Source organism: Patagioenas fasciata, chromosome 3 (genome assembly GCF_037038585.1).
Source record: "Patagioenas fasciata isolate bPatFas1 chromosome 3, bPatFas1.hap1, whole genome shotgun sequence".
In the NCBI taxonomy this organism is placed as follows: domain Eukaryota; kingdom Metazoa; phylum Chordata; class Aves; order Columbiformes; family Columbidae; genus Patagioenas; species Patagioenas fasciata.
In genome coordinates this window covers 29,453,746-29,471,289 of record NC_092522.1, presented here as the reverse complement: position 1 = coordinate 29,471,289, position 17,544 = coordinate 29,453,746, and the positions used below count along the sequence as shown (strand labels likewise).

Genomic DNA, 17,544 nt, shown 5'->3' with positions numbered 1-17,544 from the left:
CTGAGAAGAGCCTGGCTCCATTCTCACAGCACTCACCCTTTATATATTTATAAACATTAATAAGGTCACCCCTCAGTCTCCTCTTGTCCAAACTAAAGAGACCCACCTCCCTCAGCCTTTCTTCATAAGGGAGATGCTCCACTCCCTTAATCATCTTTGTTGCCCTGCGCTGGACCCTCTGTCCTTGTCCTTCTTGAACTGAGGGGCCCAGAACTGGACACAATATTCCAGATGGGGTCTCACCAGGGCGGAGTAGAGGGGAAGGAGGACCTCTCTCGATCTACTGACCACCCTCCTCGTAATACACCCGAGGATGCCATTGGCCTTCCTGGCCACAAGGGCACAGTGCTGGCTCATGGTCATCCTGTTGTCCACCAGGACCCCCAGGTCCCTTTCCCCTACACTGCTCTCTAATACGTAATTTCCCAACCTATACTGGAACCTGGGGTTGTTCCTGCCCAGATGCAGGACTCTACACTTTCCCTTGTTAAATTCCATCAGGTTATCCCCCGCCCAACTCTCCAGCCTGTCCAGGTCCCGCTGGATGGCAGCACAGCCTTCTGGCGAGTCAGCCACTCCTCCCAGCTTAGTGTCATCAGTGAACTTGCTGACAGTGCACTCAATTCCCTCGTCTAAATCGCTAATGAATATATTAAATAATATTGGCCCCAGTACTGACCCCTGAGGCACTCCACTAGATACTGGCCTCCAACTGGACTCCGCACCACTGACCACCATTCTCTGGCTTCTCTCTTTAAGCCAGTTTGCAACCCACCTCACTACTCTATTGTCTAGACCACACCTCCTCAATTTAGCTGTGAGGATGCTGTGAGGGACTGTGTCAAAGGCTTTACTGAAGTCAAGGTAGACCACATCCACCGCTCTGCCATCATCCATCCACCTTGTTACATTCTCATAAAAGGCTATGAGGTTGGTCAAGCATGACTTCCCCTTGGTAAAGCCATGCTGACTGCCCCTAATGACCCTCTTATCCCTGATGTGCCTTGAGATGACACCAAGGATAAGCTGTTCCATTGCTTTCCCAGGGACAGAGGTGAGGCTGACCGGTCTATAATTACCCGGGTCCTCCTTCTTGCCCTTTTTGAAGACTGGAGTGACATTTGCTTTCCTCCAATCCTCGGGCACCTCTCCCGTTTCCCAAGACCTGGCAAAGATGATGGATAGCGGTCTAGCAATGACTTCAGCCAGCTCCCTCAGCACCCGCGGATGCATCCCATCTGGACCCATGGATTTATGGATGTCCAGACTATTTAATTGCTCCCTAACCCAGTCCTCATCGACTAAAGCAAACTCCTCCATTGACCTGGCTTCATCCGGTGTCTCAGGGGTACAGGGCTCCCCAGGACAGCCTCCAGCAGAGTAGACAGAGACAAAGGCAGCATTGGCATTCAGCAATTCTGCCTTCTCTGTGTCTTCTGCCACCAGGGCACCCACCTCATTCATCAGTGGGCCTACATTGCCTCTGGTATTAGTTTTATCTGCTATGTATTTGAAAAAGTTCTTCTTGCTGTCCTTGACCCCTAGTTATAAAGGTTAGATAACAAGTATCTTGCAAACATCAAACACATACCATACCTTATTAGGCCATGGCTGGAGTAACAAAACCCATCAGCTACAACTTTAAGTGATGAAGGAATCAATACCCAATAATGGAATAAACAGAAGTGGGAGAAAAAAAAATGCTAGAAATGAATCCAGCACTGGGTAATCAACACTGTTTCAGCAAATATTACTGCAAGCTTGGGGACAATTAACAGAACTTAGTTTGAAGACTCTACTGATCTATTAAAATAGTATTTATACTTATTTTTGTCATCAGTTTTAGCTAAGAAACTTCCTGGAAAAACAACCCCACCCTAATCACAGCAAATGAGGTTCAGCTCTGAAGGCTCTTAAAAGGGTGCTTGTCAAGCACAGCCCCCCTAAGGCATCGGTGTGGTGTACCAGAGTAGAGCACCTCACTAAAAACATTCCCTACTTTTACCAGCTGCAAGGGAGTATTTAGTCGAAGCAACAGCAAAAAAACCCCAAACACCAACAACCAAGCAATCAATTCTGTTCTATGGATTTTAAGTCTGGCATTTTCAATGCAGGAAAATTACTGTCGTGTCCAGTGGAGGGAGTTTTCTGTATTTTTTGGAAGGATGCAGAACATCTTGTGCACTTATGCAGGTGCACCCTTACCTACTAGGTCTGGGTTTCTCCCCTTGAAATACATGCTAATGAGGACCCAGTGTGTCAGCCCAAGAGAAATACAGAGATAAGAGAGTGCAACAAGAACAACAGCAGCAACATCTTCAGCGTTTTCTGAAGTGTGAAGGGAGAAGAAAATCCGGCAGCTTCACCATGGGGAAAAGCACTGTGAGGCTGGGGTTTTCACAGCGCTGCAGCACCCATCGCCTCCTCCTCAGGAACGGAGACACATGCAAGAAAAAAGAAAGGGGCTTGCTGGCCGGACTTGCTGGTGGTGGGTGAGGGTGTGACCGAAGTCAACCAGCAGATACGCTCCCGTCATTGCACCCAAATCTGAAGTTTCAGCTTCAAACCTCTTGTGTGATGGAGTCTGCTGCTTCTGAGGCGAGAGCCAGCAGGTGAAGGGGAACGATTCTTCCCTAAAAAGCAACCAAGATTGCTGGGCAAGAGGAAAAAAGGTCCAGGGTGTAAGAAGCAGATGAGTTAGAGAGCCGGCATTGCCCAGAGCTGGGGGTGTGTGGTTTCACCAGCCAGCTGGAGGAGCAGTGAGCAGCAGCCACCCCTCAGGGCTGAAGAAAACCTCACCACAGCAGCATTTTTCAACTCAAAGTCAACCAGCCATGCCTAACCTAGAAACAGGGACACTGTGAGGAGGGAAAGACTGGGTTAGAAACTTTTCTATGCTGCCTAGCCCTTCCAACCCAGGGCATTCTGCAATTCCAGCCATTTTGAGTCAATATTCAACATACAGTCCCACTAATGCTTCAAACAGAAATCCTACTGCCCTCAGCTTCTCTCCCGGTATCTGTTCAAAGGCTCAGATCTGCCCTTTTATTTATGCACATGTATTTATTTACAATAAAAACTCATATTCAACCATCCGTTGCCAGAGTTTCGCAGCTCTTTTCAGTGTCATTGCCTTCTGGGATAATTTGTCTTCCTCATAGACTGTTCATCTGTTCCTTGGGGCTAAGATGACCTTCCTTTTGCTTATTGTCACACACAGTTTTTACTAAGTGATTTGGACTACTCACTGACTAATAAACAACAAATTGGTAGAACAAAAATTTGTATTTTATTTCATATCACTTACGCAAATATTGTACATTTCTGAACAGATCTACAGAATTACACTAGTTAACCACAAATGGAAATCTTTCTCTTCAAAGGTGATCTAATATAAATTTACCTCCTTTTTTCCCCGTTTCTCCTTCAAATTCTCAAGTGAGATTACAAAACCTCGACTATATTCTGTCACACAATACTCAGCCATATTTGTCACCTCATCAAGTTTAATCCTGTAGTTTTGCTTAGCAAAGGCATTGTTGCTTTTCCTCAAAGCCGCACTGACTGGCCGTACTGATGTAAGGTTATTATTAACTCACTGCATACACCCGGAGTTTTATCTTATTTATCACTGTCACAACATCCACTTTCTTCGAACTGTCCCACTTTTCCAAAAAATCCATACATGACAATTCAGCAAGCTCCTTGCCAGCTTTAATGCTCATGCATCAACCCATCCATTCCTGTCAGCCTTTAAGACTTGTGAAGTAGTATCAGTTACAAGAAATTCTACAACTTTTTCAGTAAAAATGCAAGCACCTTTATTGAGCTGCACTAGCTGCTCTGAAGTTTCGGATGTATTGCTTCTCCAACCTCATGGAGAAGTCTCAATCAAACTAACCAACTAACTCGGTACAAACCCAGACTGACAACCAACTGAAGAGACCTCTTCCTTATTTCACAGAGAACTTAAGGATATATGGAAAATTTACATACTAACGGATTCTATCTATATAAAGATACTGACAGGAATTTTTTTACAGAAGGAGCTACTGTGATCTCAAAAGTAGAGGTACCTACAGGACACGACGTGTCCCAGCACCTTGGGCGCCCGTTTTTGCCCACACTTCAGAGCCCCGGCCCGCTGTGAGCCCCATTCTCACAGCTCTACCCATTACCCTGCAGCTTCATTTAAAAGAAGGCGCCCACTTACAATCGGGTAGAAAGTGAGGTGCTCTCTGCGTTTTTGAAGCTCACTGCAGCTGGGAGAAGGAGGGAGAGAAACACCACGAACTGGCACCTGACTGCAGCAACTCTCCCATGCCCTGAACTAACCTGCAGCAAAAGCCTTTCAGTACATTGCACTGGATGAATTACTTTTATTTTTTTACATCAACAAGAGATGTTTCTTTGTAAAGCAGAGTGTGCACACATGGCATTCACATACCTTTTTTATTTAGTGCCTCAGCTGAAATTAGGGATACCTAAAAATGCAGTGAATCCTTTTGGCAAACCTGTGACAGTTACCAGAAAAGTAAAAATACAAGACAGAGTCCTGAGAGATAAAAATTTATTTATATCTGATCAGCATGTCATGATATGGTCACAACTCATACAGCTGACATTCTCATAGCCAAAAGAGGGATTTTTCTTTTTCCTTTTAAAAATACATTTTTCTTTCCAGCAGGAAGGATTTTTAAAAACAAACATTTCATACTAGGCAGGAATTAAAAACAATGGCTTTTTCAATATGACAACACAGCTGGTAAGCACTGGATCCCCCACCAGTGTCTTAAATTTGTATTTCAAGTCTTCCCCCCACTTTTCTCCCTCCCCCTCCCCGATTCCCCCCCACTTCTCACAGAAAAACACCACATGGCAACACGAGACAAAACCCAGAAGGGAAACAAAGAGAGGTAGATGTAACTACAACCATGGCACTGTTTTGGAAGTTGTGCAAGATGCCTGACGACACTCCAAGGCGTTCCTTTTCCCTTTGTTGTACATTGCGGTATCACGTATCAGCAGTGAAGATGGAAGGTGACACAGAGCTGAGAGCATGAGCCGGTGGGGCCATGAAATTACTGCTCTGCCTAGCTGGAGTTGTTTAAAAACAGACCACGCTGAAACAAATGCATGTATCTACAAAATGAGGACAGCCTTGCCCAGGAGAAGGCTGGACTGACGCCCTTCTGGGACGGCGACAATCTGCGGTTGATGGTGGCCCAGCTTCTGCTCTCGGCACCCTCATCTCTCAGAGGCTGTGGGGGGATCATGGCTGCGCAGCCCCCCGCGGAGAAACGCTGCAGCCTGAGCGCTGGCAAAGTTTCCAGCAGATGCTGGAGCGAGCGAGGGCGGCAGAAGCTGCTTCCCCCCCTCGTCCCTGCTGCGCTGCTCCTCCCCTTACTGCCGCCGGCATACAAACATTCGTCTCTGTGTCCTTCCTGACGAGAGCTCTATAAAGCAGCATACGGTATCTCTCACAGATGAACACTGCAGCTGTACGGTGAACTGAAGTGTTATTTTACTATTTGTTGTGTTTATGGTAAGCACAATAGAGACTGTATGTCTACTGGATATAAGCATAATAAATATAACCAAAGAAAATAATCTTGTCTACTAAGGACTAGAAGCACATGAAGTGAACTTGAAAAAAGATGAACTTTATTTTTGACACACATGCACCCCCAAAACAAAAAGAAAAGGAAAAGACCCCTAATAAACTCTGTAAAGAAATGCTGCTTCTGGTGTCTGTCTATATTTCTGAAAGACATCTTGGCTGTTGGAAAAATCTGATTAAAAAAATCCAATGAAACAAATTCAGTAAAATAACTCCCAATGCAATCAGCCCTTTGCAAAATCACTGAGGATCACTACAGGCTTCTACATCCATTTTATCAAACAAAACAAAAATGCAGGTAACACAGGAGGGAAGGAGAAGATTGGAGATAAAACTGGTATCACGAAAACGAATTTTATCATACAAAATGAACACCATTGTAGAGTAATTTTAAGGAACTAACTCACTTTAATAGGACAGTCAGTGTATCATTACTTCATTATCCAATGATAATGAATGATAAAGGTTTAACTTTAAAATGCATAGAATCCTTTAAAAGACTCTTTTTTTGTATCATAGCCAGGCAGTCTACAGTTTTTACAGCAAAAATGAAGCTGCTCAGAAGTGTTCATAATGTATGCAGACATTTTAAACCAGAGTACAGTTTCCATTTGCTCTTCCAATTGTTTTGAAAAAAAAGAGTGTAAAACTATCAAATATGCAATTTTGCAAAATAACCCTTTATTTCATATGGCTCCATTATTTCCAAACAACACAGTACCCCAGGTGTACAATTATTTTGTGTGATTGTAGCAGATCACCACAAAATCTCCAGCTGACTGTCAAGAGAATGCATTCAACCTCGCTCACATGATTTGGAAATCCCAGTTTTAAGTACCTTTGGTCCCAAAATTTTATGTCAAGGCAAAGTGGAGCAGTTGAATCCTGTCACACACAGTGTTCGGTATCTGTATTATCGTGTACAAACAGGTGAAAAAAGTTAACAGCACTTTATGGCAGTGTCGGACAGAAAAAAATCAGTTACATCATTTGCAAAACAAGTGACTAATGAACAGTACCACAGTGATCATTTTATTTTTACTGCAATAAGATGCATCTTATTTTTGATGCTGGGGGAGGGAAGAGGGAAAAGGAAGCTTTTAGTTTGCCAGTGAGCACGGCAAATGGAAATCTTGCTTTTTGAAATCTGATGAGAACAACTTAAAAAAAAAATCCCTCCTGCAAGAGACATCATTGTTGAGAAGCTTGACAGAACCACACAGAAAATACGAGAGAACCTGCAGGGAAGGCGCCAAAGGGCACTGAAAAAACCACTGCTCATTGTGAATGGGCAGATATGCATCGTGTAACGCGATTTCAAGAGCGGTAATGCTAAACCATTAAGACTTGCATCGTTTAAATTGTAACAACTTGTTTGTGAACAATTAAACATAGAAACGTACAGATGGTTTGTGTGCAACCCTGGCAATACACTTAAAATTGGTGTGTTCTCACTACTGTACACAACAGCTTTTGGCGAGCATTTCTTCTGTCATTTTTCATTCTGTATCACTTTCTACATTCTTCTATTACATTTCTCCTAATATAAATTCAAAGTTATATTAACTAACCATTTTGTGATCAACTGTACGGTTCATTAACACCATCTTCTTTCAAATGCATTTGGAACTCTGAAGAGGAAGCCCACGGGCATCGCAGCAAAGTGCTCGCTGCAGCCCCAACACCGGCCAGAAGGCAGAACCGAACCGCAACCAACAGGAATTCAGGTTTTACAAACTCGCCTGCTAAGCTCCAAACAGTCTTGACCAGCATGGCATTTTTAGCACAGAATTTCCTATATGTTGTATACTTTTAATGTTTTTCCCTTAATAGAAAAACTTCTTTTATCCAATTTGTTCTCTTTCATGAAGCAGCGTCTAAGTTCATGCTGGGAGGGTACTTCAGAGTTTCTTAACAAGAGGTCCATTCCACTGTCACCTACAGCTCCTCAGCTGTGAGGAGACACGACGTAGGGCTCTTCACATTGTCCAGTGCAGGCAGGAAAGAAGCCCAAGAGCTAAAACTATTTACTCACCCTACCAAAACAACAATCAGTGCTCAAAAACAAACATCTCACAATAGTTAAGAACTACGGAGGAACAAAGTGAAAATGAACAGGACCAGATAAATCAAATGATTATCTGAAACATTATTGCGCATTACTAATTTCTTTAGGCAGCATGTGAACACTCGCTATTGACTGCAACCCACTGGAAAAAAAAATATATACTGCATTTGAAAAAACAGTGTGCCCTGACATGGAGTTCACAGGGTCTACAAAGAACAACCTCCTGATGGAAGCTACTGCTGTGCAATCTTCTGCTTATACAAAACTTCCCTTTTTATATCACTCCAGTCTGTCCCAGCTCAAAATAAAACCAGCTGTACTGTGGGCATCTCTGTGGCTCTGATCAAGCCACCTGGTGGAGAACAGAAATGAGAGCTTCTCATCCGCATTTTGCAGTTTGGAGAGTCTGTTTACGCCCACGTGCTGCAGACATAACCACTTACACGGTGATGGTGCTGGGCTGCCCCAACACCCTCCTGTAAACTGGCAGATTAAATACATTCATTCCATCAGCTGTACTTCAGCAAGAGCAACGGGAGAAAAAATAAAATCCTCCCAAGACTGCCTCCCTGTCGGGGCATGCCTCTTCCAAAATGGATTTTATGTTGCACCAGAATTCAGGTGTGTGACTGGGTGGAAAGAGGTGGGATTCAGAAACAGTATCTTACCTAAAAGATGAAGCTGTGGGCAACCACCCTCTTCTGCCTCCCAGCTGCCATGGTTCTTCTAAGTCAATGAGGGGCCTCATAGTTCAGTGGAACTTACTGCAGAGCATCACTTTGCAACCATCCCCACTGAGCTACCTGAGGATAAATCTGCTACTTTCAGGGAGACAGCATTGCCATATTTACCTAGGTATTTTGCCATTAAGTTGGGGAAACTGGCATTGCCTCCTATTTTGGTGTGCTCTTAGCTCTTCCTGCAAAGGGAACTGAGTTTTGTATTCTGCACAGCATCCACCACGATTCATGTAGCAGGAGCGGGAGAGAGAAAGGGGATCAATACTGCTAACTCCGAGCCAAAACTACTGAGGGCTTATTTTGTTCTCAGTAAAATTACTCTGTAAAAGGCAGTATGCCAACATCCGAAGTTCTGGCTATCCTGCCTGTATTTAGAGAGATTAGTTTTATTTTAGGAACAGCTCTCTCAAATCTGTGTATAATCACATAAACACGATGCCAACTAGACCTGCCAGAAGACTGTACGTCATCCACATCCTTTCAAAAGTATCCTATGGTACACATCTGAAATGTCTTCTACTCCAGTTTGCCTTTAAATTCAACTCATCCTTCTTCCAGTAAGATGTCAGCACAGTGGAGAGCTAATTATTAATACTGCCCTCCATGTAGTTATTTATTCAGAGTATTTACCATTCTTTTTGTTTGTTTGTTTGCAGTAGCGTCTTCCTACAGATTTAAGATAGCAATTATACCTATTTTTAATTTTTAAGAAACTAGTTTATCTTCTATCACTCCTTAGAAAAACATTAAGATGGTTGGCATTGGATTATTTAAACTCTCCCCCGCCTATATTTAACACTGTTGCAACTAGTGGGGAGAAAAAGGCCTCTATAAACCACTCCAAGGTCACCTTGGTTGGACTGCAGAATACAAAATACAAAGGTGGCTAAAAATCACCAGCAGCACCATCAGACCTTCAGAAACAGCTAGAATTGCTCTGGCTTCCAGTGCCTCACAAATAAAGCTTTCCCCCATTCTCTAAGTCTTATGTCTTTCCTTCACTGTATTTTCACCTTTAAAAGTGCATTTTGAAAACCGACAACGATCATTGAGATGCATTCTGAACAGAAGGGAAAATAAATCAAGTGACTTTCTATTTTCCAAGTTTCCTCATAACGTGAGATGCTGGTAGCACACAGAATTCACAAAGATGATGGTTAAGACCACAGCAGGGATGGGCTGATTCGTCGGATGGGGGCAGCTTTTAATCACACTATGATGCTGCGACACATTTTTGAGGACCAATTCCTCACAAAACACACCTGATGCTGGATCTTATTTGGGTCTTGGTTTTAGATCGATGTGTCTAATACAGCAGCTGCTGAGTGCATAGCCGCAAAGATACCGCCACCAGCTCTGCCGAGTATCTTTGACTCCAGCACAATAAGTTGCAATAAAGTACAAGTTTGTGCAAATGAGGAATCTCTACCACACCAACGTTGTACAGACTACTGAAGAGACAAGTTGCTGAGCTGTCTGAGCTCTAACTACAATGCCAAGAAATACTTGTGGTGACAGAGCTTTCTTGTCACAGACATTCTTCTACGGTGGATGAACGATTGCACCTTTTGTCCAAATGCTGAATTTGCTTAAGTGTGGATGAGAGTATACATTTTTTTAAAAATACAGACAATTCTTAAAATAATACATCATCAGGTCACTATGTTGCTGATCTTCACGTTTAGTGGAGTTTAAAATTTCCCCAAAGAGAAGTAAGAGTCTGTCCAGTATTTTCCTTTACTCTTGCATATTCACATTTGCACATACAACATGATACTCACTTGCAAGAGCCTGGATTCCCATTGTGTCCTCAGGTCCCATTCCACTTTTAAAACAGGCAATGATAAAAATACTGAAAGATGCAGTACCACATACCGCCTGACAAAAACGCAAGTGATTGTATGCCGACTAGCCACAGGTTACTGAGGGTCATCTCCCGAGAAATAGCTTTTGTTTGACCCTGCAGTGGAGGAAAAGCTCCTAAAAGAGAAAAGAAAACACATTTAATGCTTCTGCAGCAGGAACGATAGTCTTAATGCGCAATTCTTTACCACTGCTGTTCGTCCCACCCACAGCACCCACAAACAATTGGTTACTTCTGTATTATGCTGTTACATTTTCAAAAGATTCTGCAGCATTATCAGTTATCTTCATTAAAAATAAAACCAAAACAAACTTTTGCTTTATTATTAAGAACAATTATTATTTCATTATGATATAAACTTTAAGCATCAACTTCAAAGCATTTCTTAAAAGCAGCCATCCTCAACCTTTGCAGGGAGATCCGACTGTCACCTAAGTTTTCTGTATTAATTTCGAAGTTATGTTAATGTCTGTATGATCAACTTGAATGGACTCCATATTAAACTTTACAGCAGTTTGGTAATGATTTTGTATACTGTGAAGAGTCAATACACATAAACTCTCAAGGTTCCTCTTGAATCTTTATATACATCTACACATACTTTTTTTTTAACAATAATTTTCATATGTTGTTTGAACATTCATTGCTCAGTCAATTATATAGACTAAGGAAGCACTGTAATTCATTATTCAGTTTTGGGGAAAGACTTCTTTTGAAACATCTCTTTAGATGAGACAGACTGGCAGGAGATTCACCTGACATGATTAAAAAAACCCCTAAATTTCCCTATTTTGACCTTTTCTGACTTAAAACACTAAATTGCACGTGTCTGAATACATCAAAGCTTTATGATCATAAGCAAATCGTTGGCATATATTTACATCAGCATGTTAAATAATTTGCATTACATTTTACTGAAATGCACAAAGCCTAGATGATACAAACCACTTTGTTGTTGCTGTTGCTATAATCCTGAGCAGTGGGTATAAAAACACTGAATATACCAGAGAAGATGATGTACTTGCTGCAGCATTATGGAGTCACAGCTACTCACAGAAGAACAAGAGGTGAATGATTCAAAGAGTAAAGAGACAGCAGAGCCAGTTCTGCATCTCAGAAACCTCATAATTTGGGCAATTAGATACCATCAGATACTTATCTCTGTGCTTTGCATTTGCAATCACTGGAGGAATTGCAATCAAGCATTTAAGACAAAGCTTTTCTTCCTGTATGAATGCTCTTAAATTAAAAAAAACCCAAACCAACAAACAGAAAAAAACAAAACAAAACAAAACAAAAAACAACAAACTCAAAACACCAACTTGCCGAGTCCCATCCTCCTCACTGAGACGTATTTTCACAAGTGGGCAGATTTACCACACCATTTATTCCTGAGCCATTCTCACTGCTAAGCTCCTCAGCTCCTCTTTGTCCACTTGGCACTGCATTTGTTCTTCCATGGTCCATTTGTTTTCCAGAACCATCAGTGACCTTGGTTTAAATAACTTCTTTCTCCTTGGCATTAACAGCCGCTGTCTCTTCACCCTCCCTCCTCTCCTAAGGCAACTTGTGCCTTACAGAGAAAACGCTCCTTCCCTTTCCTCGCTGAGACAAGCCTAGCACTTGTAGTTGGCCTTCACAGAAACGACTCCTCCTTCCCCTCAACCATCCTGGTACCCATTATCTGTCACTCTTCCCAATTCAATTCCTATTTCTTGAATGGGGATGATGGATCTTTTTGGATTTCAGTAAAGCCTCTGATACTGTTTCTCACAGTATTCTCCTGGACAACATGTTCAACACACAGCTGGGTAAACACACAGTGCAGTGGGTGAGGAATTGACTGATGGGCCAGGCTCAAAGGGTTCTAGTAAATGGACAAACTGCAGAATGAAGCAATCACCAATCGCATGAAGTTCTACAGGGGCAAGTGCTGGATTTTGCACCCGGGACATGGCAACTCTGGCTATACATTCAGACTGGGGGACAAGATGCTGGAAAGCAGCTCTGCAGAGAGGGATCTGGGGGTTCTGGTTGACAGCAAGTTGAACATGAGCCAGCAGTGTCCCTGGCAGCCAAGAGGGACCCGTGTCCTGGGTGCATCCAGCACAGCATTGCCATGTCCTGCTCTGCTCTGCACTGGTGCGGCCTCACCTGGAGCACTGGGTGCAGGTCTGGGCAACACAGGATAAAAAAAGATATTAAGCTACTGGAGAGTGTCCAGAAGAGGGACACAAAGTTGGTGAAGGGTTTGGAAGGGAAGCGTATGAGGAGCAGCTAAAGTCACTGGGTTTGTTCAGCCTGGGGTAGAGGAGCCTGAGGGGAGACCTCATGGCGGCTACAGCTTCCTCACAAGGGGAGGAGGAGGGGCAGGTGCTGAACTCTTCTGTGACCAGTGAGAGAACACAAGGGAATGGCAGGAAGATGTGCCAGGGGAGGTTTAGGTTGGACATTAGGAAAAGGTTCTTCACCCAGAGGGTGGTGGACACTGGAACAGGCTCCCCAGGGAGGAGTCATGGCCCCACGCCTGACAGTGTTCAAGAAGAGACTGGACAAGCCCTCAGACACATGGTGTGAACTGTGGGGTTGTCCTGTGCAGGGACAGCAGTTGGACTCAGTGATCCTTGTGGGTCCCTTCCAACTCAGGACATTCTATGATTCTGTTATCTCGACACAGAATTTCCAGATGAGGTTTCGGATTGGTACAATAACTAGGGTACTCCCGTAACATCAGTGAAACCCCCCTCCTGGTGCCCTGGGTGATGACATTGCTCACTTTGTTAGTTGCATCACACCAGTTGGCTTATGATGAGAGTGAATGAGGAGCATGACGACTCCAGTGTGCAATTATTTCTAGGGTTTTTTAAAATAATTCTCAGAGTCCCTTTGTCCTGGTAAATGTCATCTCATTTGTGTTACCACAGTGTTTGAGCTTATCCTGCTTCAGGATAACACAAACTTTCTACTAGCTGCTAAAACAGGAGTCCTGGTGTTGCTTAGACTTGAGGATATTAACTGTAAGTGGTTATAATTTTATAAATCAAATGTGTAAAATGCACCTGTAAGAAAGGATGGGACAGTTTCATACTCAAATTTTAGACAGATACTTTTTGTTTGTTTGTTTTTAAGAGGTATTACAGATTTTCTCAGATCTATTTAAGTCCTTAACGCTTAGGAATAGAGCAAAAAGGAAAAAGCTGGTTTAGGCTTTGGTTCTTCCTGTTCCAAAATAAAAATATGCCAAAAGAATGTATTCCTACCAATGACACTGTCAATACAAACTTTTGAAGTTTCAAGGAGCATTAAATGTTACTCCAGCTTTATGAAGTAACCTTTATGAACTGAGACAAGTTCCTAAGCAGTGAGTATTACAAAAAATAAAATGCTGAAACAGCCTTAAGCCCTAAAACCAGACCAAGTTGGGACAAGGTAACAGGTCAACAGGAAACCGGCTCTGGAGCAGCCTCCGGGCTTCCCCTCAAATTAGGCCTCAGGGCTTTTCCAGGAGGTTTCCAAAAACACCAACAGCACTTCTGCAGTAAACCAACAAACCTCAACTGGTATAAATGGTAGTGACTTTAAATTATGCCAATTTATGCCTAATAAGGTCCTATGTCATAGCATTTACATTTAAAACATGTCTTATTAATTCATACTGATTACACTGGCAAATTATAAGCAATTAGCCTATTTTGGAAGCACATTTCAATGAATAAACCTGATTATATTCATTATCCTCTCTGAACTTCTGATCTAGTTAGATTTTTTGGGTATGAGGTATTTTAATGGCATTTGTGAAATAACATCTCAATAACAAGAGTTCTTGGCATCCTGATGACTACACTTGTATTTTTAAAGACTTCCACAAAGTTATTTGTCTAATAAAGTCCAATATATGCATTTGGATGCAATTTCTACAGCAGAGCCTGACTTTGGCCATCAATGACGGCTGGGCGGCAGCAGGATTTCATAAACCAAAATACAGCTCCAGGTTGTTACAGAAATCTATCAATCTTTTCAAGCACTACAATTGATAAATTAAGTGCTCAAAACCAAATTAAATCAGTCTTTGAAATAAATCATCTACTTGAAGTAGTGTCTTTGTTTAACAGTCACTTTGGAATAATAAACTCAGTTGATTTGAGAGACTGAATGTTTTTCCCCCTTCAAAAACAGTGATGCTTGCTAATGTAGAGATTATTTTTTTTTTCAGAGACAAGCTGCATTATTTCATGTGGAGTCTTCCTACTCCGTCTATGTTTGATAAACTTCCTTTCCCGTATGTCTAAATAAAACTATTTTTTCTTCTCTGGATTTTCTTTTCCTTTTTTATTATGATGAATTCCTCTGTTTTGTATTCTGAACACACACACACACACACACACACACACACACACACACACACACACACACGCTTCCGCTGGAGGGCAGATGACAAACTTCAGTATCGACAACTGGATGGAAAATAAAGAGCCCAAAGGAAACACCTCCCCAGATATAACTTCAAAGTATTTACCTGATACTTTAAATCCCATTTGCCAGCCTACAGCAATGTTATTAATGCCCTAAATTTATTTACACTCCTCTGATCCATTAGCATTGCAAGTCCGTGATGATGGAAGTGACCCGCAGCACCTCACAGCCAGGAGGCCAGGACTGACAGCACAGCGCTGCACATCGAGACTCCAGACTTTCAGCTACGTAAGTAATTCTTACGAATCCTTCCAATCAAAGCAACTTGCTCTTTAGCCTGACAGGAAACAGAAGAGGACTTTGGTTTTGAATCAGGCCTCCAGGCTACTTAGACCTGTCTTCTCTACCAGTACAAGTGCCAGAGGAACATCCTAAATAGCTGTGCTTGGCAGATAAAATAACCCGCCTCACAGAAGAGTCTTAATCCCTTTTAGTCAAGAACTTGCTCGTTTTAAATCCTGAAGGTTTTATATTCCCTCCAAACTGAACATAAGCTCTGAATAATCTTTGAATCTTACTAAACTATTCTAACCCAATGAAATCCTGTAGGAGCAAGTTTCATGGCTGAACTATATGTTATTGCAGAAAAAAAGAGGATTTCCTTAGATCTGTTTTGAATGTACCAACTCCTAAACATGACCATATTCTCATGCTACCTGGGTAATTTACCTTTCCTAGATAATTTCTTATACTACCTTTTTGCCACATAAAAAGTATTAATAATTCTACTGGATGAATTATTATTATTATGTATTGTGTGAAGAATATATATGTGTTCTTAAATCTTTTGGAGATCCTTGTAAAAAAAGCAGTAACAAAGCACAGTTCTCTTTGCTAGATACCATCCTACCTGTTTCATAGAAATGTGTCAGGAGATCTTCCTTTTCAATGAATCGCTGATATAGCCAGTGTGTAAGAGCTTCAGGCTCTGCAGGTACATCTTTAACTGGAAAAATCCTATCAAAGAAACAAACATAATGAACCCCAGGAAATGCATTCTGTATGTGAAGAACAAAACTCTTCTCTTCTGCCCCAGCCAAAACATAGAGAACAAGACTTTTGGTATGAATCTGACTGCATGGTTCATTCTCGCTCCCATTCACTGATCGCATCGGTATTAAAGATACAAAACTGGAATATTCCAGGTCATCAGCCAGCGGCACACAGATGATGTTGGCATTATTGTGCTGTACTACAGCATGTGATAAAAGCTACTAAGTTGCTGTGGTTTTTTTTTTTTAAATATAACACCACCACACTATATTACTATCCTTAAAAAAAAACGCAAACCAAGAAGCAATGAAGTGTACACATTGAAACCAAAAGAAATAAAAGACTGAGAAGGTTCAGCCACAGTTTTGAAGAAACAGTTCTCCAGCAGACAGAAGCTACACAAAGACATCGCTAAGTACCAACAGCTCTTCTGTATCCCAGAAAATGAGTCTTCTGTGCTTTTCAAAGGATGCCAGCAGCTTTGTCTGAAATTTCTAAGGCAAGTTTTACACTGAGAACTGACCGTGTAAGTAAGTGTATTCCAATATTCCTGCTCCATTTTCAAAACCCCAATGGAAGAATGACCAATGTTTTGGTACTTCTACGCTAAATACGAGGTCTACTTAGAAAATCAGATATCCAGGGCAGAATTCACTGAGGTATACACATACAGAAAGCCCCAAATAGCTCACCATACCTCACTGTATTTTTTTAAAAAAATTTAAATAAAATTTCAAGTCTTACAGTAATTGTGAGATCTCCTCAGTAGACTCTAAATTCCTTTTAACATATACAGGAACTTATATATCCACTACGTTTCACTGGGAGGCCAATGCAGAAGAGATTTGTGCATCAGGGCCAGCCAGAAAAATTCATCCTCTGAAACGTAAGAGCTTTACTGTAGGTTTCTCTTTTCCCATGAGCTCCCGTTTACCCCGCCAGCTGCGCCAGACTTCTATGTTCATTAGTGGATTTTTCGTTTCATTTTCAACATTGGTCTTGGCCGATTATACTGAAAAGAACCTGATGTAACACCACGATCATGTGGGGACTGTCTGAACAGATATGGGAATGTCAGACTACAGAAATAAGACACTTCTGAAGAATGCTTTTGTCACTGTTTTCAACATCTTTGCTTGTGTTGTTGCCAAGTCATTTGTACCTCCTCCTTTCAGTTTGACACAAGGAAAAGTAAGTCGTAAGTGGAGGAGAAAAGCAGCAAAACATTACGCTAATAAGTGAATTAAAAATAATAGTGCTCTGGTATATAGAGAGAACAATATAAGGAGATGAACAGTTCTATTTACCAACTACGGCATCAACACAAACTCAAGATATTTCTGTAGTCTTTGTAGCGATTCTATCTGCATCTTTCTCACGCTGCAGAGTTCTCCTTGCTCAGTAACCAGAAACAAGCAGCCGTTATATCAGGTAAAATACGAAATAGCTTGTGGTCCAGTAAATAGCTCAGCTCCTCAGTGTGCGTATTAAGAACAATGATGAAGACAGATAATAAAGAACTACTTTATCTTGAAGTCAGACATTGTACAGCAGATTAAAAGTAAACTACACAGAGGCAAGTAAAATACACACCCACAGAGAAAGGACCATTTTTGTTGAGAGCATAAGACTAAGAAAGACTTAACTCTCTGTCCCCGAACACAACCGAGGTGCCAAGCACTATTTTTACTCTCTTCTGCCTATCTGCTGCGAAGAGATAAAAGGACTCGGCAACGGAATATTGTGTTTCACAGCCTGTGTCTGAAGGACAGATGCTTGCTTACGC

General features: G+C 41.9%; 1 protein-coding gene across 1 annotated transcript in view; it reads right to left on the bottom strand.

Moving 5' to 3' along the window:
* Positions 1-5,642: 5,642 nt before the first annotated feature.
* Positions 5,643-17,544, bottom strand: part of LPGAT1 (lysophosphatidylglycerol acyltransferase 1) — a 67,304-nt gene continuing 55,402 nt past the window's right edge. The window contains exons 8-9 of the mRNA XM_065833845.2: positions 15,616-15,722; positions 5,643-10,408 (exon numbers count right to left, since the gene is read on the bottom strand). Coding sequence (XP_065689917.1) covers positions 10,257-10,408; positions 15,616-15,722 — 259 coding nt within the window. The 3' untranslated portion in view covers positions 5,643-10,256. The remainder of the gene's footprint in view (positions 10,409-15,615; positions 15,723-17,544) is intronic.